Raw genomic sequence first — 25230 nt, 5'->3', positions numbered from 1 at the left:
AGGTCTTTGCTTTGGAGGCATTCGTTTCTGGATGTCAATAAATGAATTTTCACATGTTACATTCATTTGCCAGAGGTTTTCTTTCCACGGTTTCCAATAAATATTTCCCTAAGTTTGATACTTGTCCATGAAACATAAGCTCTATATGTATACTGCCATGGACGGGGGCAAAAGTGATTAATAATTTTAGAGAAAACACTTATTCAAGCTACATATAAATTATTTAGGTCGCAAAGCTGTTACATCAGTCACTCTTTTTTTATTAAAGCATTTAAACTACCTGTGGCACACTTCTTGATTATTTTTGTAGTGAAGATTAAGGCAGTTAAGAAACGAATAATTTAATGTAATTGCAGTTAAGTAATACTAGTTAAAACATAAAATATTATGTAAAGAGGTTTACAAACCTCGCCACGGAATTACCCGAATCACTCTTGCGTTTGAACCGTTTGGCAACTTGTCCAAGACTTACAGGAGTCTCTAGAAATTCAGCTATATTAGAAAGTGGGGAGGTTTTATAAACAGAGGGAGGAGAAATGAGCATTGTGGAACAATCCATTATCAATATGAATTATTTTTAGTCTGATTTTTAATTAGGGAGGTTTCCTGAACTCTAATCAAAACCCTGCTTAAAGAAACAAATTAGGAATACAGTGGTACCTCGGGTTAAGTACTTAATTCGTTCTCGAGGCCCGTACTTAACCTAACTGTTCTTAACCTAAAGCACCAATTAAACTAATGGGGCTTCCTGCTGCTGCCGCGCCGCCGGAGCACAATTTCTGTTCTCATCCTGAAGCAAAGTTCTTAACCTGAAGCACTATTTCTGGGTTAGCGGAGTCTGTAACCTGAAGCGTATGTAACCTGAAGCATATGTAACCTGAGGTACCACTGTAAATTCCACGATCAGTCCTAAGTTCTACCTCATAACCATTTTAAAGAGTGCCAGGAATGAGTGAGGCCTCTCACAAACTGAGCTTTGTGCATACAGTGGTACCTCGGGTTACATATGCTTCAGGTTACAGGCGCTTCAGGTTACAGACTCCGCTAACCCAGAAATAGTGCTACAGGTTAAGAACTTTGCTTCAGGATGAGAACAGAAATCGTGCTCTGACGGCACAGCAGCAGCAGAAGGCCCCATTAGCTAAAGTGGTGCTTCAGGTTAAGAACTTTGCTTCAGGATGAGAACAGAAATCGTGCTCTGACGGCACAGCAGCAGCAGAAGGCCCCATTAGCTAAAGTGGTGCTTCAGGTTAAGAACAGTTTCAGGTTAAGTACGGACCTCCGGAATGAATTAAGTACTTAACCCGAGGTACCACTGTATGAGGAAAAGCAGGAAACAGTGCAATGTGCTCTGATGTGCACAATTCATGTAATGAACAGTGACAAATTCTCACGATGAATGCGGCCTTCTAAAACTCTCCGCCCTCCAGCCAAGGCTGTAAAAGAAGATCTAGCAATCTGAGCAAAGTCAGGAAAAATCAAAAAACATGCAAATGTTCTGCATACAGAAGGTCCAAGTACAAAACCCTGGCTGCTCCAGGTTTTGCTTTTTTAAAGAAGGAACTCAGATAGCACGGTTGCGAAAGATTCATCTTGCCCTAGGCTTTGGAAAGCTGATGCCTGTCGCAGCAGAAAATAATGGGCTAGAGTAGTGTTTCCAAAGCTGGGAAGATCTGGGGGGAGGGGGATGAGTGTAGAAAAAGAAAAGAAAAAGTACAAAAGAAGTATAAAATTAAGTCATAAAATTTCAATCCATTTGAAAATTCAAATACAGTGGTACCTCGGGTTAAGTACTTAATTCGTTCCGGAGGTCTGTACTTAACCTGAAAATGTTCTTAACCTGAAGCACCACTTTAGCTAATGGGGCCTCCTGTTGCTGCCGCGCTGCCGGAGCATGATTTCTGTTCTCATCCTGAAACAAAGATCTTAACCTGAAGCACTATTTCTGGGTTAGTGGAGTCTGTAACCTGAAGCGTATGTAACCCAAGGTACCACTGTAACATAATTAGGAGAGCTGGGGAGGCATGGGATTTTTATGTTAGCTAAAATGGGGCAATGGGTAAGAAAGGTTGAAAAACACTGGGCTAGATGGATTTGATAATGTACACATGGAATCTGTATGTGATTATTTTTAAAGTAATTTTAGTTATTGGAGAATGTTTCTTATGGCTTACGACCTAATTGCTGTCATTGCTGGGCCACCTATTCAGTTGTATCTGTGGACAAAGGCATCACAGATGGAATGGAATTTTAGATTGCAACACGGGCAATACTCTTTCTATATAATCAATCACTTTTCAAAGTGGTAGGGTAACTTGAAATCCTGTGAATCTTGGGAAACGAAGAACGAAAGCTCTCACCTTCACATCAAGTGTGTGGAAATTAAGTTAAGACAACGCAAAATACATTATGAATGGCACAGTTTAACCACAGGAAGTGACCCTGCTGAAGGGAAAAAACAAATTCAGTTTCACAGGTGTTTCTTTCCTTATTTAGGAATACATTTTGAATAAGAGCTCAAGCGTTTCTTACACCTGCTGTATCTATTAACATCATGTAATAACAGTTCCACACCAATTAAAAAGCTAGTATCTCATCCTATCTTACGGTTTACTGCTGAAACTTTTGACAACTGGCAAAATGCCTTCCAAACTGCTGACAAGATAATAAAGTTGATGTCTACATTTTATCTGAAAGTAAATACAACAGTAATGGGAAGACAGGAAGCAGCTTGACTGCAAATGTGCCAGTCTAATGCCTCACTCTAAAAACAATGTTGATTCAAAATATCAATTTTAAGCACTTTCAGTTTGATTTGCAGATTTCCAATATGTTGACATCAATGCTATTAAAAGCAAGTACCGGTGAAGGGCAATGCATCTGACATGCAGTCCAGCTGGATGCGACAACAGCAGCCATGTTTGTGGCTCATGTGTCTGCCTGGTTCACTCGTAAAACAGGGAGATGGAAGGTCCAGTTGTGATTCGAGTACCCGTCCCCCGCTTTGGGTTAAGAAAGACACGTGGACACAGTATATTAGGTTAATGGGGTAGAAAAGGCCACAACTTTATTGATCACAGCATGTGAAAAGGTATTGGCTTAGGCATTGGAATAGAGGAAATTTGACTCCACCCACTCAGAGAGGGGTGAGTCTGACGAGGGGTTAACCAACCAGTAGGGGGAGCCTGTTGATGCCAATACAACTATAAGCTCTCCCCTGATGTCACCGGGGGTCGTGTCATGGCCCCCCGCCACACAGGGCATCAGACAGGATCCACGACCGCCAGATTCCTTTAACAGAATACCCAAAATTGAAGGGGTAGGCGATGGCCACACCTTGCCCTTCCATACACCAACAACACATTCCAATGCCTAACTGCTGCGGCCGCATTTGAGCGGCTAAACCACGCCCCCGCACTGTCTCCCGATTGGGTGCCCAGCTGGGAGGCGTGGCGCGCCAGCGATGATGGCAGGGCAGGGGGCAGAACGCCCCCTGCATGACGCGAGGATCTGGTCCCGCTCACAACCCCTCCCCTCCGGAAGGAGGAGAGGCTTTGTTAACATCAAAATGGCTGCACCATTAGCACAACAGTTTGGGTTGCTATGGATTTATTTTCCTGCAGGTTAAATAGGTGGTGTGTGGCTGACATGCAGCACTTACAAGCAGAAACATAATCAGAAGAGGCATCTCTTGTTCTTGTCTACACTGAATTCCTTGTCAGCTCTCTATTGTGCGCTGTGTCATTTCCAGGCTGCTTTATATACTGGGTGTGTGATGCACCCAACAGATGTTTTCAAACTCAAGCACCCTTGTATCTTCCCATCTGGGCTTTTGGATGTGCAGATTTTTCTTCCTCAAGGCTTGAATAACTTATCGCTCACACACAAAAAAAAAAGGATTTGTGAGTTGCTCATTTGGATGAAGCTTGGCATTCTTCAACTAGCAAACTCATTAAAGAGTCCCTTCCAGTCAGAGTATATCATATTGCAGTATGGACCGTTTGGAAATTACGATGAGCTCTTTAAGCACTTAATCAAACATATTTCTCCTTTTGGCAATGCTAACGCAGGCCCTTCGTAGAACAAACGCTCCACATGTTACCATATTTGCACTAAATTTTCACTATTGGGATTGGATAACAGCTCCTCTTTGAACAATCACTACCACATGATTAATGAGGGGAGAAAATAGCTTCCATTACAAGTGCCTCTTGAGAGAAGAAAGGCGCAGACAGCCTGATCCTCTTAATAGCTGTGTCATATGCTTCCTCCATCAATGGCCTTGGCAAGAGTCTATGATTGCAAAGCTAGCTTTTAGCCTACCAGCCCTCCACATCTGGCCCTAAACTGTTGCTGGAACCTTCGGTGTCTGTTTTATACTTAAATCAGTGGGACATAAACTCTGCGCCATTTCTTCCTAGTGCTTGATCATTGCACAATATCTTCCTTTCTATTCTATGGTGATCAAACAGACACTTTTGAGAGTCATTCCTCTTCCACAAGATGGTGAAACCAGAAGGTAGTTTTGCAAAGCGGGGTGGGGGAAAGTGATAGAAGAGCATGTTGAAGAATACAGTGGTACCTCAGGTTACATACGCTTCAGGTTACACACTCCACTAAGCCAGAAATAATGCTTCAGGTTAAGAACTTTGCTTCAGAATAAGAACAGAAATCAGGCTCTGGCGGCGCGGCGGCAGCAGAGGCTCCATTAGCTAAAGTGGTGCTTCAGGTTAAGAACAGTTTCAGGTTAAGTACGGACCTCTGGAACGAATTAAGTACTTAACCCGAGGTACCACTGTACTTCCTTTTTTTTTTGAAAAAGGATGTTTATTTTCCATTGACTCCTAATGGGTATCAAAAAAAGCTGCCCTGCTCTTGAAATCATGATAGGCAAAGTACACAAAATCTATATGCTGTGTCTCGGTATTGCACAATTGTTTGCTAAAACCTGCATTCCAGTGCAGACCAGGAAGAGATGAAAAGGACAGAAATTAGACTGGTCATGAACTATCAAGAATAATGGCTTGATGTTTAGAGAAAGGGTTTTGAAAGACACAACAAAGTTTATAAGGGAAAGATAGTGCCTTGGGTGAAGAGAAAGGTGTGACTCTTAGCCTAACACAACTTCTACCTGGATAGCTCAGTTGGTTAGAGTGTGATGCTGATACTGTCAAGGTTGCAGGTTTGATCCCCGTTTGGGACAACTGCATATGCCTGCACTGCAGGGGGTTGGACTAGATGATCCTCAGGGTCCCTTCCAACTCTATGATTCTATGATATAAAGGTAAAGGTAAAGGGACCCCTGACCATTAGGTCCAGTCGTGACCGACTCTAGGGTTGCGGCGCTCATCTTGCTTTATTGGCCGAGGGAGCCAGCGTACAGCTTCCGGGTCATGTGGCCAGCATGACTAAGCCGCTTCTGGCGAACAGAGCAGCGCATGGAAACGCCGTTTACCTTCCCGCTGGAGTGGTACCTATTTATCTACTTGCACTTTGACGTGCTTTCGAACTGCTCGGTTGGCAGGAGCAGGGACCCAGCAACAGGAGCTCACCCCGTCGCGGGGATTCGAACCGCTGACCTTCTGATCGGCAAGTCCTAGGCTCTGTGGTTTAACCCATAGAGAACCACAAATTATTCTAGAAGATCGGCTTATTTGTGTGTTTGGCAAAGCATTAAAGAGACATGCTGGAACAGTTTGTATATGTATACAGGCTTCTTTAATCCTCTTTGTTCTCAAGTGGTTCACAAACTGATCCTAAATTTTATGGAACAATTTGTTACTTGCAACTATTCGCATTTGGAACAAATGATAATTTGAAAGCACATTCTTATAAAATGACGGGTGGGAAATTGAATACTAACAGTAGCTATTCCAAATGACTGGAATTACTGAGTGGCAACAGGTCTTCCCTTACTACATTATAAAAAGTAATCAAGAGTCTTTTTCAATTAATATAATTTCTCACAACCACCACCCATCAAAGCTAAAAGTAGCAGGATACATTCTGGCATTATTAAAAACAACTTCCTTGAATATTGCTTCTCCTACTTAATACTGCTTCTGTACCAGTCTCTTTGGATTCCTCTGGTTAACCAATGTTCACTGGAATATTTATTACAGACTGGAATATTGCTCTTTATGCCAAAAAGAAGTTAATTGGTTTTCTGTCGGTAGCATTAATCTGAGTACATCAATAACTAACCAACTAAAGAGCACTATTTGTGCTGCTTAAATGGCAGCACAAATCGCAAAAGCTCTAACCATGATAAACCAGCGGAGACCTCTTCTCTAGTAGAGTATTTGAGGTAAGAAAAGGGCCAACTCAATTGCATGCAGAGACCCCTATGATCTATGGAACCAAATTTTCACCAAAGATTATCGCTGTTTTCAAAGAAGTCAAGGACCCAGCTCAAGATCCACAATTTGGGCAATATGAAGTCGATGCCATGTGAACTCAGAAGAACCAGGAAATAGAACAAAAGATATGCCCCTAAAACCTGGAAATAAATGAACTTTGATTCTTGACTGAGAAGTATATTTTAACCAGATTTGAAAATGGCTTTTTATTTTTTTTTTTTGGGGGGGGGAACTATTGTTTTTGTTTATTACTACATTATGTATTTTTGTGGCCTTATATCGTAAACCATCAAATGAAGGGCAGTATGGGAATTTATTTTTAAAAAAATACATACCGTACATCTGATGTGAGAGATCTCCAGTGCAGTATGGTGCCTAGAACTGGGTGGCTAACCCGCTACCCCCCCACCTTATTGTACTTCATCAGACCCAATCAGCATAGGGAAGATGGGAGTTGTAGTTGAGCAACATTTGGAAGGCCAAAAACTAACCATTGCTGGGCCAGAATGTTTAGACAGATTAGGTGGATTTGAGTTCAATCCCCATTCAGTCATAAAGAACACTGAGCGACTTGGCTATGCATGACCCCCCCGCCCATGTTGCCATCCCATCATTAGAACGGGGTCTACTGGATCATGCCAATGGCCGATCTAGTTCAACACTGTGTTTTCAACAGCAGTCAATAAGAGGCGGCAGGAATGCAGGCAACAGCTTTCCCCATGGTCGTTCGTTTCCCTGTAACACGCATTCAGAGACATCCCAAGAAGCTCTGACTACAACCACTGGGACATTCAAATAGACAGATGTGCAAATGTTTCTGCAACACTTACTATTTCATTTCATCCTAAAATAAAAATGAAGGCAGGCTGTGTAAAACATAGGAAGAAGGGCAAGGCCAGCTTTCAATCAAATGGTTACATCCTGCCATTTGGCAACATCCGTTTTATGTGGAAAACATAACCAAAACGTTTTGTACAACTTCTGAATCAAAAAGTAACAAAGTCAGACAACTGCAAAGAAGTGGGCAAATTCTGATACAAATATTTTTAAAGATTGTTCCGTGTTTGCTGCTGTTTTAAAGGAGGTTTGCCTAGAAAATTACAACTGTTCAGTAAGCATGAGAGATTTCATTTGTAATTCAAAACACCCCGGTTATTTGTTTTTCCTCAAAATATAAAGGTAAGCCGTGCTTTATAAATATGCAACAAAGTTTCAAATAAGATGCAAACACCAGCATCCTAATGTTTTCATTTAATTACCCCTGAAACGCATTCTATTTAATATTCATTACTCAAAAGCCAATTTAAAAGGGAAAGAGGTGATGGTACTTATTCAGAAAGACATGCTTTCATTCACTGCAATAGTTATCTAATATACGGAAGTTAATAAAGCAGATTAATCTACAAGTCCCTTTAAGCCATCACTGAGTTTAGAACAACTGCCTCTTTGACCTTTAACCCTCCTGCTGTGCACCAGTAGCAGGTGCCAGCTGCGCTAAAACGATGGCTGACGTGTTTGAACGCAAACCCTTTTCTTACTTTGCCTCTGACCAGCAGCTGACCCTGTAGGAGCAATTGTTTCATCTCCTGGCCTAAAGGGTACATAAACCAGAAACGGATAAACAAAAAGCATATATACACCAGCTGCCTAGCCTTAGGGTACACCTCTACCATCAACACCTCTAGCAATTTTTTCTGAAAGCCAAATTGCAGCCTTTTTGTCTCCATCCATGGACCAGGCGATACTTGTTACTTTACGAAGCTAAACTTCCATGCACACCAAAGTAGCACACTGTATTGTTAAGTGCTTAAAAAGCTTTGTGATCGGGGAAGTCATTCTTGCTCGATTTGACTGTTTTGTTTTACAAACAGATTGCACTCTTAAAGTACAACTGCTTTGAAGAACTATAAAGTAGCAAGCTTCGGATTAAAAGCTGAAAAGTTATGCAAGATGCAAAACGATGGACGAAAGGTTTAGTGGGGGTCCCCTCCTCCATTCTATAATTTTACACAGAGAATCGTAAGCACAGCATTCTGTACAGGTGAAATTATACCTGCATTGTGCTTTTATCAAAGCTGCTGACACCATCACACCATTATGAAATATTGTTTTGCTTATTGAATTACTCTGCCTTAAGATGAGAAGGCAATTATCTTGTTGATAAAAGTTACACGAGCACAAAGGCAGAGTAATTAATAAATGTATTATACGTCTGACAGAATAAAAAGTTAATATATTTTAAGGCACATCCAGTTCCTCCCCCCAAATTCATGAAATTATTTATATTAAACTATCAATCAATGCTGAAATGCCTAAATTTATGTCAATAGTTCAATAAGTGGCTTTGAGATTGAATTTTGGCTCATTCAATAAAGTATCTTTTCCTGTTCCTTAACCACCCACATCTCTGCTGATTTGGTCTACAGCTGTTATATTTCTTTCAATTAAGAAAAAGTTATGATGCTTATTGGATCATATCCTTAAAATATGCTAAAGTCCTGAATCCGGATATGAGTGGTTGCCCATTGTTTGGGGCCTGAGGGTACATTTAATTTTGACAGAGTGGGATGGGGGCATCGCCCCCTCCGGTTGCTTTTTTTCCTCCCTCCCCTGGGTCACACTCCCCTCCCCTGAGAAAGAGAAAAGGCACACACACATTTGTTTAAACAAATCCTCCTCTTGTGTTATCGCCACCCCACCCCACACTTCATAGTAAGGCTATAGACTTGTCCACATAGTATTCTAGTTGCTCTAAAAATGACTGAGATGCCATCTGAAAAGGTAGAATCAAAAAGGTAATGTGCTATACAGTGCTGAGAACATTCATCCAAACATAAACAGGGGTGATCAGACTTTTGCTTTTTTACTTCTTGTGAAAAACATTAGCGTGAAACATTAAGGCATTTTATTAATGGCGTATTTTACCCCGATCCCCCTGTGAAGCAGACTAATTTTAAATCCTTTTGTAAACTACTAGGCACGCTGCTGCTTCTCCCACTGCTTAATACCAAGAAAAGCAATCAGAATTTTAAATATGAAGAAGGTACCGCAAAGTATGTCAAAGCACTGAATATCTACTGCAAGTTACACATGGGCTCCCCATAGGAAGGACAGACTATTCCCTCTAGGGGCTGTGGTTAACTTTGGGATGAACAACATAACCAGCACTGAAGAACGGAAACTTCTATTGATTTATGAACTGCAGAAAACGTATTAACATAACTTCTATTTACGTTGGAGCAAGTTGTTAAGTTACAGCTTATGTATGCGATTCAAACATTAGTTAATTAAATGAAACACTTTAAAAAAACAGTTGGGGAAGGGTGTTGGCTTTGTTTAATCTTAGCAAGGACGGAATAGTTGCATTTGTAATTTGTAGTAAAAGAAAAAGCAAGCACAAGGATATTTAAAGAGGATGCATTTTACTACGCTGAACAAGACTGTATTAAAGCTTAGAAGTGATACTGGTTAGGAATATAAAACAACACCCAATCATATAATAAAAAAAAGAAATTATGCATAATTGGGCTTCTTACATTCCACGTTTCTAGAGCAGTTTCACTTATGTGAAGCAAGGGCAACTCCATTTGCATTGTACACAAATTTCTATTTCATTTCTTCAGCAGGCAAGATCAGGCAACGGAGAGAGCTAAAACCTCTTAAAGATCATTGCTCCAGGTCTAACTATCTGATATACACTCACAGAAGTAGTTTTCATTCTGAGACATAATTAAATAAATGCCTTTCACTGAACTTCTAATACTCTTAATAAGACTATATGTTTTAAATGCCTCTGACTATATCCACAATATTATTATTCCTACCCCTCAAGGCTTTAGCAGAGGTCCTGTTTATTGTATAACCCAATCAAGCCAAGCAGTGAAGCACTTGGATAGTCTGCTCTTTGCTATGTGTTCAGATGTTTTATGAAGTTACGAGGCCTTTATCTCACAGGGCCAACATATATTTGAATCTTAACATATGCATGTGGTTTCAGATGGAGATAAGCAGATGGCATGCTTTACTACGTTATACGTACGCTTACAATAATCTGAATAGTTTTACAATGGTCTTTCATCCTCTAATCTTCCCTCTCTCATATCCCTGCTGCCAGCACGGTACATCCTCGTCATCTATTACTTCTTTAATATCCCAATAGTCAGGAGGATAGCAAAACAGCAGTGCAGTGCTATGGTGGTCAGCTGAAACTGTTCTCACGGTTCTAAAGAATAAGACCACTCTTTCCTCTGGCTCTTTATGCCACGAAAAAAGGCATGTAGCTCCCCCAAACTCTAGGCTGCCTGTGCACCATGTCATGTGATCAATTACGCAGAGCAGGGCTTACTTGGCCCCCAAAAGAATATTTTATTCAAGTTGGCACCCTTGGGTGGTACAGTTGATATGGCATAGGAACTGGTCAATGCCAGCTGAATAAAGGAGCAGTTTGCTTAGAATCAACTGGCATTCATTCTATGGGTCCAGCAAATAGCATCTATCGTTAAACAGGACCAGAATGTTGGAAGGGACCTTTAATGTCGTCCAATCCAGGAAAGCCACTGTCGTGCTACAGCTGGTTAAAATGTATTTCCATTTCTTCAGTAACAAGAGAACTTTCTTTTACCTATCTATTTGACGCTTGTGCAGATATGCACCCGTATTTAGGGATGCTCCTTTCGTTATTTTAAAAGAAACACAATATAAACAGTGCTTCCGCCAGAAGAGAGGAACAGGGGAAAATATTCTGTTACATTGCATCACTTTAAAGAACTGACAAGCCTCTTTAAGCTCACAGCACAATTAGTCATTAGGGCCTAGTTTTCCACCACTGTTAAGCAATTTGTAATAACCCCCTTCCTTTTAATAGGGTTAGGCATTACTTACAAGACACAGCTGTCTAGAAAACTGAAACCTCTAGTTGTGAAGCAACAGTCTTGTTCATTACCCGCCATGATAGTCAAATCAGCTCTAAAGCCAGGGTTTAATGGCCTGCCGATGAATAATCAATGGCTCACTTTTCATCTGAGTGTGAAAATGAGAATAATCTAATTCATTGTCCCTCTGGTAAGATTCAAGTCCTTGGGTTCTGTTTCTATTCAGGGCTGATTTATAACCCAATGGAAACCTGATGTAAACATATAATCAATGAGTCCCATCATTGCTGATAACCGCCCCCAACTGGCTCACTCCCTCATCTCAAAAAGCCATCCCTTTAGGCTATTAGCTCCGTCCAGCTAACTCTTTCTACTATTCCTTGCCTGCTGCTTTTACCTTGGCCATTCGTTTAGACCAGCAGAGTCAGAAGTAATTTTATACGCAGCAGAGAGCGGGTGGAATTGATTTTTCACTCAGCACTCAGTTCCCATCTGAATAATTATCAATTTTACTGCCTCATAAAGGGGAGAGTCAAAATTTCAAATCAATTCAAAAGAGCTTCTGAGACTAGAGAAACGGTGCACAAGGAGAAAGGTCAAAGTTGGCAGTGACCTCGGGAGATGATGTCAGGTATTAGAACACTGAATGGTTGACATCAGAAGCACTCAATACGGTATGACTCGTGCTAATGCAAATCATATTTATGCTGACTACTGGAGACCAGTCATTAATATTTAAAAGAGTACCTGAAAGCCTACATTCAGACGAACTATAATGTATTCGACAAACTGCGAAGCTAATAAAGACAGATCACTGCTTATTCATATGATATAAATTTCAGGATTGCCAAGCATCATTAACACAAAATACAGCGTTAAGGTCATAAGGAAGGCAAACGTATGAAAATCCTGATTTGAGGTCAGTATGCTATTATTTCTGATCCTACAGTTGTATTTATAGAGCAGGAACTACTGTACACAGTGACAGGTGAGTACTGAATACACCGCCAAGTTCTAATCAATTTCTGCTTTGGATTGGCTTCTGCAGGAAGTTGTAGCGAGAGGGAATGATGGCAATGAATCACATGCCGATAATAATGCCAGTCAAATACATGCCTAAATAATATGCTGTGTACCAGTTCCTTATTTGCCTTTATTTGGAAACAAAGATCACCCAATGTAATCGGAACAATAAATAACAATGATAAATCTTGTAAACTTAAATAGCAAGCACCATTTCTGTTACCTAACCATCAGTACAATCTCCAGGTCACTAAAAATCTTCCACTGATGTCACTCTGTCCTGATTACAGCCATAAATCCAAGCAGTTACATGGTATTTAGTTAACAATCTGTTCTTAAAATGCCCACCAGTCTGCCATTTGGGATTAAATCATTCACCAAAGACAAAACTGACTATGAAACTGTCAAAATGCATGGTTCCTTGCAACAATAGTGCATCCCATAATAATAGAAACAGAAGCACAACACCTCTCTGTATCGTCTTCATATCATGAAATTTTTATTACTCGATTTGCCTTGAAAAGACAAACGACAATCAATCGCTTAGTTGAATATCATATGAGCATCTAGTTATTTTTTTATTTAGAACTACTGTATTCCATCTGCTTATCTCTGAGGTGACTCAGATAAAAGATTAAATACTAATACAAAATATAATACTAAGATACTAAGTAAAATCCATCTAATATACAAGGAAAAAGAAAAGTCAGAAGAATAAGTGTACTTGCTAAAAGCTGGTACAATTAATATATATATGTTGAAGACTCAAGTACATTAAAAAGCCTTCACCAGACACCTAAAATACATTTAAGTAGGTGCTAGGCAAAAAATGTTTAGAGAGAAAGTTCCAAAGTCAAGCTGCCACACTTTTTTCAAAAAAAGGGCCCTGCACCAAACTTCCAAAGGTGGAGGCAACTAGATCAGGGCCTCAGTTGATAATCTAAGCAAACAGGCACATCCATGTAAGAGAAGACTGTTGCCCTGAGGCTGTTTAGGGCTTCAGACACTAAAATGAACTTTGAACTGCACCCAAAAACATACTAGAAGCCATACTAGTTCTTTTGGTTCCAGCAAAAACATATTCAGCACAGCAGTTTCTAATTGGTAACTTGGTCACTGAACCTGTTCAAGTTTTGGAAACTCTTACACAGGCAGCCTAATGTATAGCCACATTGCAGATATCTAATGTGAGATATCAACAAGGCATGGATAAATGTGGCAAGATTTTAGTTATCAAGGAGAGGCTGCAGCTAGCAGGCCAAGGCAGAAAGCTTTCCACACTACAGACTTCATTTGGGTGCCCAAAAGCAAGGCTTGACCTAAAAAACACCACCAAATTCTCTTAAGGGAAACTGCAATTTCATCAAGAACAGGCCAAATATTAACTCACTACCCAACTATACCATCTATGAACATTCTTCAGTCTTGTCTGTTGAGATTTAGTTTATCAGCATTTATCGAGATACCTACACCTATTCCTGTCCCAGGCATTCACCACTATATTTGGATTGGGAGAAGGAGGGAGAACTCTCCAGATGGTTTCACTAAACAGGATGTAAGGCAAAATTGATTACTAGGGAGCCAAAAGTGCTCTAGTTAGAGGAACAGCATGCCAACGAGTGATCAACACTATATTTCAGAGGTCAACCAGGACTCCCGTAGGTGTGTCAGCAACATCAAGCTGTAAACTCCCATAGGACCAGACCATTGGCCATGCTGGCTGGGAATGACAGAACTTGAGATTCTGAAACATCTCGAGGGTATCAGGCTCAGGAAAACTGGTATACAGGATTCCAAATCTGGCCACACATTCGGAAAGGTACCACAAAGAGGTCAACTTATTTTCAACCCCAACTTTCCAATGCTGAGTTAATATTTTTCACTGCTGTTGCACCCCAGGTTGCAATGCTTTTCACTGAGCTATCCACAATGGCCCCAAAATTTCTTTCCTGAATACTCAACCACTGAAGACACCCTTAGTGCATTATAGAAGCTTCTGAACTTCTATAATAAAATCGGTTCACATGTGTGCTGCTTGGGTACATGGTTTTTTTTTTGGCAAAGTGCCTTTTGCTTTCCGGCAGAGATGCACCGACACTGGAAATCCAGTGCAAAAGGAGGTTGTGGTGGAATAGGTCTCTTGTGTGCAGATGACCCCAGCATCTCCCACAGTGGTCAAAGGTGCCCACTTATTTGTAAGGTAGTTGATACTGGGTCAATGAGGAAGACTATTGTGATTGTTGACAGTGAGGTCGTCAGCGCCTGGAGTTAAGAACATGATCTCCCCATGACTACTGTATCACTAGAGGCTTTTTCTAAACTTCCAAAACAAAAACACCAGGGACATGGGGGAGGATATATTGTCTAAGATATCCTATCCCAACTTGTCTTTACAAGTTCAACAAAATCAGCAGAGTTAACATTCCCCTTTTTTTAAACACACGCACAGCAGGTAGCTTGCTCAGTATTAAGAGTCTCTGTAAATATTTCCTGGTATTTTCCCCGTTTAATTCCTCCTAAAATAAGATGCTACGCAGTCTTCTGTAAAGTATAAAACGTTTACTCACAAGTAATCATCTGTTCACACAAAGGTTCCCAGAAGGGAGACTTAAAAGGTTATAACATAGTTTAAATGTGGTGACTATCCCCTTATGGGAGAAAGCCCCCCTTTTATTCTCTTGGCCTGGAGCCAGGGGTGCATTTTAGTAGTGCTGTTGTTAAGATGGCATCGATAGAGATAAGAGAGACAAGAAGAGACAAGATGGTCGCCAGCCTGTAGGTTCTAGATCATTCCACTTCAGGAGAGGCCATGGCCATCTCAAGTTACACATAGGAAGTTTCGTCTCAGTCCTGGAAAGCAGGAAGTTCCAGCTGGAGGACTGAAGAAGAGTTTGGATTTGATATCCCGCTTTATCACTACCTGAAGGAGTCTCAAAGCGGCTAACATTCTCCTTTCCCTTCCTCCCCCACAACAAACTTCAGAGAAGTGTGACTAGCCCAAGGTCACCCAACAGCTGCATGTGGAGGAGCGGAGACGCGAACCCGGTTCCCCAGATTATGAGACTACTGTTCTTAACCATTACACCACACTGTCTGCTCTAGCAATGTTGTGTTTGACTGCACCTGATTCTTACATCCCACAGATTTACTATCAAGAGGATAATAAATTTAATAAAGAATGGGGAAAATTTATGTTACTTCAAAGAACACTGTAAACAATTAAAAACGTTGGCAGGATTCTAAAAAACACTTGCAATGTAGCGAGAACTATGGTGAAAATTGAGGGTTAAGAAAATATGGAGAACATTATATGATGCAGTTAGAAAGTAAGTTCTAGGACTCAGACAATCCCATGTGTACATGATTAGGATTTATTTGTGATGATAATTGTTAAAGGCAAAAATGAATAATTTTTTTTAAAAGAAAGAAAGGAGAGGAGAAGAGAGGAGAGGAGAGGAGAGGAGAACACCTTTGCTCACAACGATAACAAAAATGGAGGAAAGCTGCACATTGCTACGGAGCTTACCTGCTGCAATACCTCTGAGTTCTGCTGCATGAAGTGCAGTAATCTTTGCCCGTCTTGGGAAGTCTCTCTACATCTCAGAGGTTTCTTGCCTTCTTTTGCTATGTGCTTAAAGAGGTAGGTGACAATGTAGTCCAAACTTGCACAGCAGCTGGAGGAGACAATGGTATCTGCACACGGCAAATGAAATAAAATGTAATTAATTAGGAGAAAGTTCTAATAGTAACATCCTAGATGAGAAAGAGAAATCACAATATTACAGTGAGATTAGGTATCTGGATGGAAATGTTTCACCGCGCCGTTGCTCTTCTTCGGTAGGTTTAACATATTCAAAGTAGATTTCAGTGCAACAGGCCCTCTTCTCTCACTCTAAACCGCACAGGGGGACTCCTAAACCCCACTGGTATTCTGCCTAGTTGTAAGCACTCCTGCTGGGTGTTCCAAATTGCAGGATTCCAGCTGCTTCCTTATTGCTATGAAATTATGAAATCTGAAGAGTTTGTACTTGAGGGATAAGAGCAAATGTTTTCATTCTCCTGCTTTAAAATCCTAACTGAAGAGCCATGATCGCAATTTGCCTGAAAAGGAATGCACAGGTTGAACATGTAATCCAAGGGTCTTTTATTGTTAAATATTCAGGGATATTGTAGGGACGTGGGTGACGCTGTGGTCTAAACCACTAAGCCTCTTGGGCTTGCCAATAGGAAGGTCGGCAGTTCAAATCTGTGCAACGGTGGTGAGCTCCCATTGCTCGGTCCCAGCTCCTGCCAACCTAGCAGTTCATAAGCACGCCAGTGCAAGTAGATAAATAGGTTCCACTGCGGTGGGAAGGTAAACAGCATTTCTGTGCACTTTGGTTTCTGTCACGGTGTTCCATTGCGCCAGAAGCAGTTTAGTCATGCTGGCCACAGAAAGCTGTCTGTGGACAAACGCTGGCTCCCTCAGCCTGAAAGCAAGATGAGCGCCGCATCCCGTAGTCACCTTTGATTGGACTTAACCATTCAGGGGTCCTTTACCTTTACCTTATTCAGGATATTATTAAGAATTTGGGAAAATGACACAAACTTGCCAGCTAACAAAAATATTAAAAATAGTATTTCGATAGAATATTAAACCTTAGGATGACACTGATGCTGAGGTATGGAATGAGAAATGAGGAAGACAGAAGTAAATGGCTGGTTGGATATTTTTATTGCAGTCAGGATAATGATAAGTGCCATTGCACAATTTCTACCAGAGGTTTTGGGCTATGAACTTGATAGTGCAATAGCTGGTAAGAGAAAGTAGAGCAAAGGATAATGGCACATCCTTATCTGCAGGATTTAAACTGAAGGAAACTTGTCAGAAGACCAAAACCGAACCATATCTGATGCAACATTAATGTGTCCATCTGACTCATGTACACTATTTTTTTCCCTGCTTGAAGGACAGGCGCAGTTTGTCTTCCTCACCTCAGTTCCTTTATTTACACCTCTCTTTTGCAAGGACACTCCGTTCAGTGCCATATTTTTAACAGCAGAATACCTTCGTATGCTCAATATAGTCAACCGATTCCCAAATCCATGTATTACTGATGCAATAACTTTGCCTACTCTTTGGAGAATGTTCGTTGTATTTACACTAACTAGAATTATCTGCTCAGCTTGTAATGTGGATAAAAATATTCATGCTGCCATTATATCATCATAACCTTACTCCAACACATGCTGCCTCAGTTCAATGAAAACAGAGTCTGTTTGCTTATATGCATTAGCATAAGGCAACAATAGATTGGTTATTTTCTATCTGTGCCCGGTTTATAAATGTAGGCAATCTTATCTAGTTTCTCCTTACTGGGTTATTCGGTCTTCTTTTCCCACACCATAGTTTTTTCTAGCATTACTCTGTATCCAAGTGCAGCTTCTGTTTCAGTTCTAACGGCAGTCACGCTTTAAGCTACTACAGATAATTTCTCTCCCTTTTTGTTCAAAGAAGGAGAAAATGGAACGGAGGCTGGTATAAGAAACAATCACATTCGTAGGAGATTGCCAGCATTTGGGGATTCAACCTGCTCCCAAGTGAGGACAATTGACTCTAAGGGTTGCAAATCTAGGTCACCATAGAATTGGTTTTGATTGCCTAGCTTTTGGATGGGTGCACGAATTAAATTGTTAAAATATTCATTTGGAAGAGAAAGAGAAGGTGTATGATAGACTCAATTAAGTGTATCCCCCTAAACTGTGATGAGTGGAAACCTGCCAATATTGCAGTGAGCATTTGAGAACTTCTCTCTAGACGCCAGATTGTTGATCTGTGCCAGTTCTGCTTCATAAACGTTGTTTTCAAGTTTACTTGTATTTGAACATCATTGCAATATATTTTCTCCTAAGCTAAGTTCTCCTGAGGTCTTAGAAAGGATTTTGCAGACAATATAGCCACAATTAGTCTCAAGACTCTCTTAATCTTACCAAGTATGAACATTCCTGTGAATTTCTGATAATCCCCATTTCTACTGGCTTCAAATGGAGGTGAACTTTCGTATCTCTTTCCCAGAGAGTTTCTTTATTTCTAGAATCTACCCAATCTATCTATTATCCATCTCACATAATAATGCTCCATCCATTCACCATGCTGCTGAGGTTGTCATACATGGTTATCTCATTTTATCATCTCACCAGCATGTAAGTACTGAATCTAACACGGATAAATTAGACATCCTTACACATCAAGTCATACAGAATTCACTACATTAAGTGCAGGATCAAAGCTTAATGTTGTGTTTCCAAGGGTGTTGCTCGGGAGCAAGCAGGCAAATATCTCCCTACTTGGCTGTGAAGTCTTGGCTTTGCTGCCAAAATAAACTTTATCTGTCCGGAGCGCCACTCTCCTGTGGCTGACTCAATCGCTGGCAGAATCCGTGAGTGGGCGGTTCTTAAACTTTCCCCAGCAAAGCAGCTTCTTGACGCCCAATCTGCGCCTCCCCTCTCTGCGCGAATGCTTTCTGCGCAAAGAGGGCGTGGGCAGCGGAGGACCCCTTCCCTCCCGGCTTCTCCCAGGCAAGGAGTCCTGGGACCGCCTCGCCACTTCCGACTCTTGCACCTCCTCTCCACTGGAGCCGTGTTTACTCTCCTCCGTTGAAGAGGAGCTACTTCCCACGATCCCTGGAGGCTCTCTATTTGGCTTTTGCTCTCTCCCTCCTGCACTGATGGCAGTTCCCTGACACTTAAGATCAAGATATTTTAAATTCCCAAACGGGAGAGAATGCAGAACCAAGCAATTCCTTCTCCCAAGGCATGGCAGTTTGAACTCTGCAGTGCAATGACTTGTGATCTCAGGGCTACTTGATATACAGGTGAAACTCAAGAAATTAGACTATCATGGAAAAGTTCATTTACTTCAGTAATTCAACTTAAAAGGTGAAACTAATATATGAGATGGACTCGTGACATGCAAAGCGAGATATGTCAAGCCTTTATTTGTTATAATTGTGATGATTATGGCGTACAGCTGATGACAACTAGACCCCCTATAACAGGACGGGCAACTTCAGGCCCTCTGGGCTTCTCTGTCTGGTCCTTGGGATTTTAGCCAAAGTGGAACCCAATGCATGACCAATGTAGGGTGGGACTATGCAGTGGTACTGAGTACTTTGGGACAAAACAAACAAGCTTCAATGTGGGTCATGGGGGGGGCTGGATTTTCACTTCTGACATTGGGATCATTTGAACAGGTTGTGAAAAGTAGAATTTGAAAGATGTATGTAGATGACCAGTGACTACCCTACCCATTTGGGGTGGAGGAAGGCGGATTTCTCATCTACTCCACCATTTCCCCTTGTAATTCTATTTCTGATATCATCTTTTCCAAGGGCAGTATTGATTGTGACATAGAAGCGGAGGGAGGAAAAATCTCAATCGAGAACCTGACTGTTGCTTTGAGGTGAACTAAAGTCATTATTCAAACAAAGGTCTGAGAGATGTGACCAAGAACACAACTCCAGGCATCAAGATATATGAAGTAATTGTTTGCAAAGTGCAGAATTAATCTACTATGTTGGCCACCCAAGGAAGGCAACTGCATGGGCTTGGTTCAGATATTTCCCCCTAATCTTTCTTCTATGTTTTGGGTGGACAGGATGGGAAAAGAGCATACCTTCCCTCATGAGCGTAGTGAAGGGGAGGCAGCTGCCCCCTAAATAAATAAAAATCAATACAAATCTGAGGTCCTGTCTCCCCCACCTAACAAAAATCCTGGCCACTCCTATGCCTTCCCTACCCACCCATCTGGCCGACAAGTTCAGCTTCTGAAGCCACTCAATGTCCACATGTAAGCATAACACTTCAATAGGACATGCATAAGAAATATCCAATGTGGATAGGCCCAAATAATGCAAAAAGCTTCCAGGCATTTTCTGAGATATCTAGGGTGCTGTTCTGGTCTATGTGCACTGGATGTTAGGCATGCATGCCATTCTGAAATGCTACATGTTTATACAAACATATAGTAAAACAGGCATGTAGGTGGGTGGGGAGGCCCATTCTTTCTCCCTGAAATGTGCAGGAATAAGATCAGGGGGAGGGTACTGTCCAAACTAAGTTGTTGTTTTTTAATAAAAAAGCAAAAATGGATGTAAGATTTCTAAAACTTCTAGGTAGAGTGCAGGTGGGCCTAAAAAAATAAAAATAAAATGTTAGCGCTTTCCTTATTTGAATGGAATAGTGGTTCCCTTATTGAAAAACAAAAACTCGGCTCACAAAGAAACGTGTGTTTTAAAAAGAAGAGGGCAAGATTCTTCAAACAATGTTTAGTAAAGAAAAACATATTGCCTGGCCTAAAATCGGCTACGCAGTACAAAGGTTTGAGTGAAATCAACTACCAGGTTTTTAGCCCTCCTGATTAGACTGTATAAAGGTAATAACTGAACACAAATTCAGCCCTAGGTATTTAATAGCTGCTGAATAGCGAAGGGGATGAGGGCGGCTTATGTGAACAGGTTAGGATCAGGCCCATTATGTTTTCACTTCTAAAGGCTTCTGGCCTTGTAGCTGCATATGGAAGTAATGAACACTTTAAGAAATGTATTTGGAAATGCATATTTCATAAGCGAGTTTTGCAGTACTTTTAAACCAGTGCTTTGACTCTATTTGTTTTAAAATTGAATAACACAAAGTAAATCACTAACATCCATTTAGAAACCAGTAGCTGTTCTAAACATGCTGATACTGTACAAGTAGATATTTTATATTCCTCTGTAAGTGATCTTAGCAGCACAGTGGAGAGGTCTACCCTCTCATCTGCTCACGAGGATGCAATTTAAGTATTAAGAGCTACTTATATTTTCCCATAACTGTATATCAAAGATGCTTGTGGCACTCATTTTTCTTCTTATTGTAAGAGTGTAACAGAGGAGGATGTGATGCAAGACCCCCACGCTGATTTTAATGGACAAGCAGAGTCATTTGTTGAACGTGGATGCAGTCCTTATTGCATTTTACTCAAGGCAGACAGACAAACAGCAGGCAGGCAAGTTAAAAGGGGAGGAGGAGGAATGACAATTGTTGCTCTGGTAAACAAAGAGAGAGAGGGGAAGTGTCTGCAGCAGGGATACCATGAAACATCTGGTAGGCAACCTGGCTAATGAGAAAAGGGAATATGACATCTGTATTCAAGCCAACTTCCTATTACATTAGCACCAAGGTGCTGCTGCTATTTATTGTTACTTGAAAAGGCCCATTTGGCCCTAGCATTTTATGAATAAGCATAGATGGAAGAACTATTTTCAACACTTGACAGCATTACTGAACAGACCATAATCTAAGAGCTTTATTTCGTTTAAGATGAAGATAGCAGGAAGAGGTACAAGTGCAATGCTTGCAACGCTCCTGGACTAGGTTCTTTTTACACCATACCTAAATGATCTCTTTTAAGGGAGTTTGAAAGTAAACAAATTAATCTATTTAACATCCAATTAAAATGGCAGGACACCAAAAAAATGCCATGCTTTCATTTTAGTTAATGAATGGCAGTATGTTATCAATCACAGAAAAATTAGAAAAGCTTTACATGGCGATTAGGGAGAACATCATACAAGATACATTAAAAGGTTTCAGTCGGATGTGGAAAAGCCAGGCAAACACTTTAGAAAAGGGCTCTTGAAAGTGTTTATCTTTACTGTGAAGTCTATATGAGGGCTTCCATTACACATGATTTACAACCAGGGCATACCAAAGGAATAAATATTATCGCAGAGTATTGAATATACTGTAAAGTGTGGAACTATGATGCACACAATACTTCTATTCAGGATACTTGTATAAAACAAAAAAGTTTTAAGATGTGGGTTTTCACATCTTTTGCTCTACTGTTTAATCCGCAATATATGCCAAGCACTTCAATGACACAAGGCAGAAAGGACTAACACTTGAAACAAGCAAACAAATACGTCTTAGCAGATGCTCTTCTGTTCTACTAAGCACAGGATATAGGTTGCTTACTCTAATGGTCTGATGTTAGCACATCCTGTGGGATGTGAAACACAAGAGCAGTCAAGTACAACATTCCTAGAGTGAACATGTTTACACATGGGGAGGGATGTTTGTCCAGCCAGCAGGTAAACTTCCTGTTTCCTTCTGGGCTGGGACAGACTTCCTCTGCATGTGAGTAGAGGTGGGTGTGGCCTCACCTGTGCAGGTAATGACAAAAGCACAGGGCAGGGCAGCCATCTCTCTCTCTTTCACCACATGCATCGAAGAAACAACATCTACTAAGCCAAAGATGCCCTCTTGGCTTCCAGCCAAGAGAGGACAAAGGGACTGTCTTCTTATGAGATAGATTCCAAGTGTATGTTACTTCATTAAGCTAAGTCTGCCTTCTGGGATCTGATTGTGAACAGAATGTGAGTAAACTCTTTTTATACTTTTGTAAAAGACTGTGTCGTCTCTTATATTTTTTGAGGGAATAAGGGGAAATTACCAGAACAGTTATTATAGAGGCTTTAGCGAGCCTGAGCAAACGCAGCCGTTGCAAACTTAAAATAAAAGGGAATGTTACTCTGCTGAAATTGGGGAACTTGTTAACACAAGTTGGATAAGGATATAATCGGACAATATATCCTCTCCTGCATCCTTGAACATTCCCACACATCCAAGGCCTAGTTTTGTATTTAACTGTTGGGTGGTATTTGCCCACTGCTTGTGCATGTCAACACCATGGCTGCAGTTTTCAAAAAGAGTGCGTACGAGTTGGTCGGTGTTACATTTGTGAATTTACCAACATGCTCTGTATTTCGTGTGTTTGCATTTGTGCTTTAATGCATTGAATGTCTGCTGTGTGGTGCTTTGGCCACAGGTCATTGCAGAAAAGCACCATACAATTAAACTCCATCCATCAATCAATCCATCAAACTAAGAGACAGTTGAATTTCCAGTATTCTGACACCCCCACTAACATCCAGCATCCTCACAAACACCCAACTCTATTTTAGGAACAGGAAACATTATCCAGTTCCATGGGAAGTTTCATTATGAAGCAATTTTATGCACTTGGACCAGGAAGCCTGAATTCAAATTCCAACCCACCAATGAAGTAAAGGGAACTACTATTGCTTGATTCATTTCCCTCTGCAAAATGAAAATATTGGTGACAGGCTTGTTTGTAAGGTTGAATGAGTTACAGAAACTATGCCCTGGTTAGAATGTTCTGTGAGGAGAGTGAATTATACATTTTTACAAAAATTGTTTGGAGCAACACTGAAGAAAGGGACAAAAGTGGGATTTAAATGAGGAGTGTGTATGGACCATGGTTCAGCATCAAAAGTTCTTAACGAATGGCAGCAATATGCATATTTATCTGTCATTAAATTCACTGGGAGTTATGTTACTGACGTCCATGGGCTGATGTCTATACCCATGACTGCTTGAGGACCAGAACTGTTAATTTCCCCACAAAATAGTCATTTTATATAAAAAAAATAATAATACTGTGCAGCATTGGAGTCACAGCAACAAAATTAAATTCTCTGGAAGCTATACCATATTGCTTTTGACTGCTGCACAGTAGTTTTCACACCCTTCCTTAGCTGAGTTGCATGGTGTACTTACCCAGTGCTGTAAGTCCTTCAGATATTGAAGTAAATATATACATTAGTACATGAGGCTCTAAACTGGTGATAAAACTCATGTGGTCCTGGGTGAGACACTCCAAGAGTGGATAATAAGACTGGCTTAGTTTTCGATATTGCTAGGGTTGGGGGGAGGGAGAGACCGAGAGAAAGAGACAGATGAAAAGTTACTCCATGTGGATTATTAACATTTATTGCATTAAAATACCTGCAAAGTAACTTTAATGCATTCTGGATTATCTACTGCATTAAATCAATTTTACACTGGAAACAAACCCAGCATAAGATATACCCTGGGCTGTGTTTAGTCTGTTCTATAGACCACCAAAACTGGTGCCAAAGTAATTTGCATTTTGAAACTTGTATTAATTATGCAAATGCAGCCAGCTTATTCATAGATCAGATCATTTTGCAACTTCGTTAAGTATGGAAAGAGGAAAGGAGCTGCACAAGGTCTAAAGATTTCCCCGCTAACTAAGGCCAATATTCAAAGTATAGAACACACAATTCTGTCCATATGTTGACTTCCCTACTGGAGAGAGGAGAGATAATTGTGTGCATTTACGCACATGTAGGCACACTCTGTGGGGGGAAAGGGAATGAGAACATGCACCATTACTTCTGAGCAACAAAGGAACAGCCATAACACCTAAGAATTTACCAGTTGTTATCCTTAACTTTTAAAAGCATTAGCAAACCTTGCTTCCATTCTGCAAACACAGATATGTTCCTAGCTGTTATTGGGGACAGTGTGAAGGAGCAACAGAACATGCACACAGCTCAAACAACAGGCATGGCTTTGTTTGCTCCTTGTTGTCATCTAAGAGTATCATGCCCTGGATTTTAATCCTAAAATTGAAAATAGTCTATTTCCAGGCTCTTGCTGAAATCAGTGTCCTGGGCTGGATATGCACCAGATTTTAGCCTTCAAACTCTGAAAATAGCTTAATCATCTGGGGGCATGTGTTTTGAGGGAGAAATATGCAACTATCCTATTGCTGCTGTAAAAAAGAAATAAATCACAGTACATTAACTGCTTACAAAAAAAAAACTGCTCCTGTGGCATTCTACCACCTATTGGCTCTTCCACATATTCCGCTGTTGAAAATGCTGCACTATGTCATGCTTTTATAAATTTTATTTTTCAGTTTTACAGAAATCCAAATCCAATATTCCCCACCACACACTGCTTTTAGACCATGGTCATCTCTGATCACAGTATGCGGGGATTTTACTGGAAGGGAAACTTGACTGGCCCTTCCATCCTATCTGGTACATGTCTAGCATATGCACATCAGTTGTAGCTGCTGAAGACTCAAAACTACACTCGAGTCTAGGCCTCATGTATTAACTCAA

At 40.8% G+C, this 25230-nt stretch overlaps 1 protein-coding gene across 3 annotated transcripts in view; it reads right to left on the bottom strand.

Moving 5' to 3' along the window:
* RANBP17 (RAN binding protein 17) overlaps positions 1-25230 on the bottom strand; it is a 180967-nt gene that overhangs the window by 15341 nt on the left and 140396 nt on the right. For all 3 annotated transcript variants that reach the window (XM_082216326.1, XM_082216328.1, XM_082216327.1), the window contains 2 exons: positions 23855-23993; positions 15780-15946 (listed from right to left, as the gene is read on the bottom strand). In XM_082216326.1, the coding sequence (XP_082072452.1) occupies positions 15780-15946; positions 23855-23993 (306 nt within the window). The remainder of the gene's footprint in view (positions 1-15779; positions 15947-23854; positions 23994-25230) is intronic.

Source organism: Podarcis vaucheri, assembly GCF_965113315.1.
Source record: "Podarcis vaucheri genome assembly, chromosome: 3".
Lineage (NCBI taxonomy): Eukaryota > Metazoa > Chordata > Lepidosauria > Squamata > Lacertidae > Podarcis > Podarcis vaucheri.
Note: the sequence above shows the minus strand (reverse complement) of the source record. Positions and strands in the feature narration are given on the sequence as shown.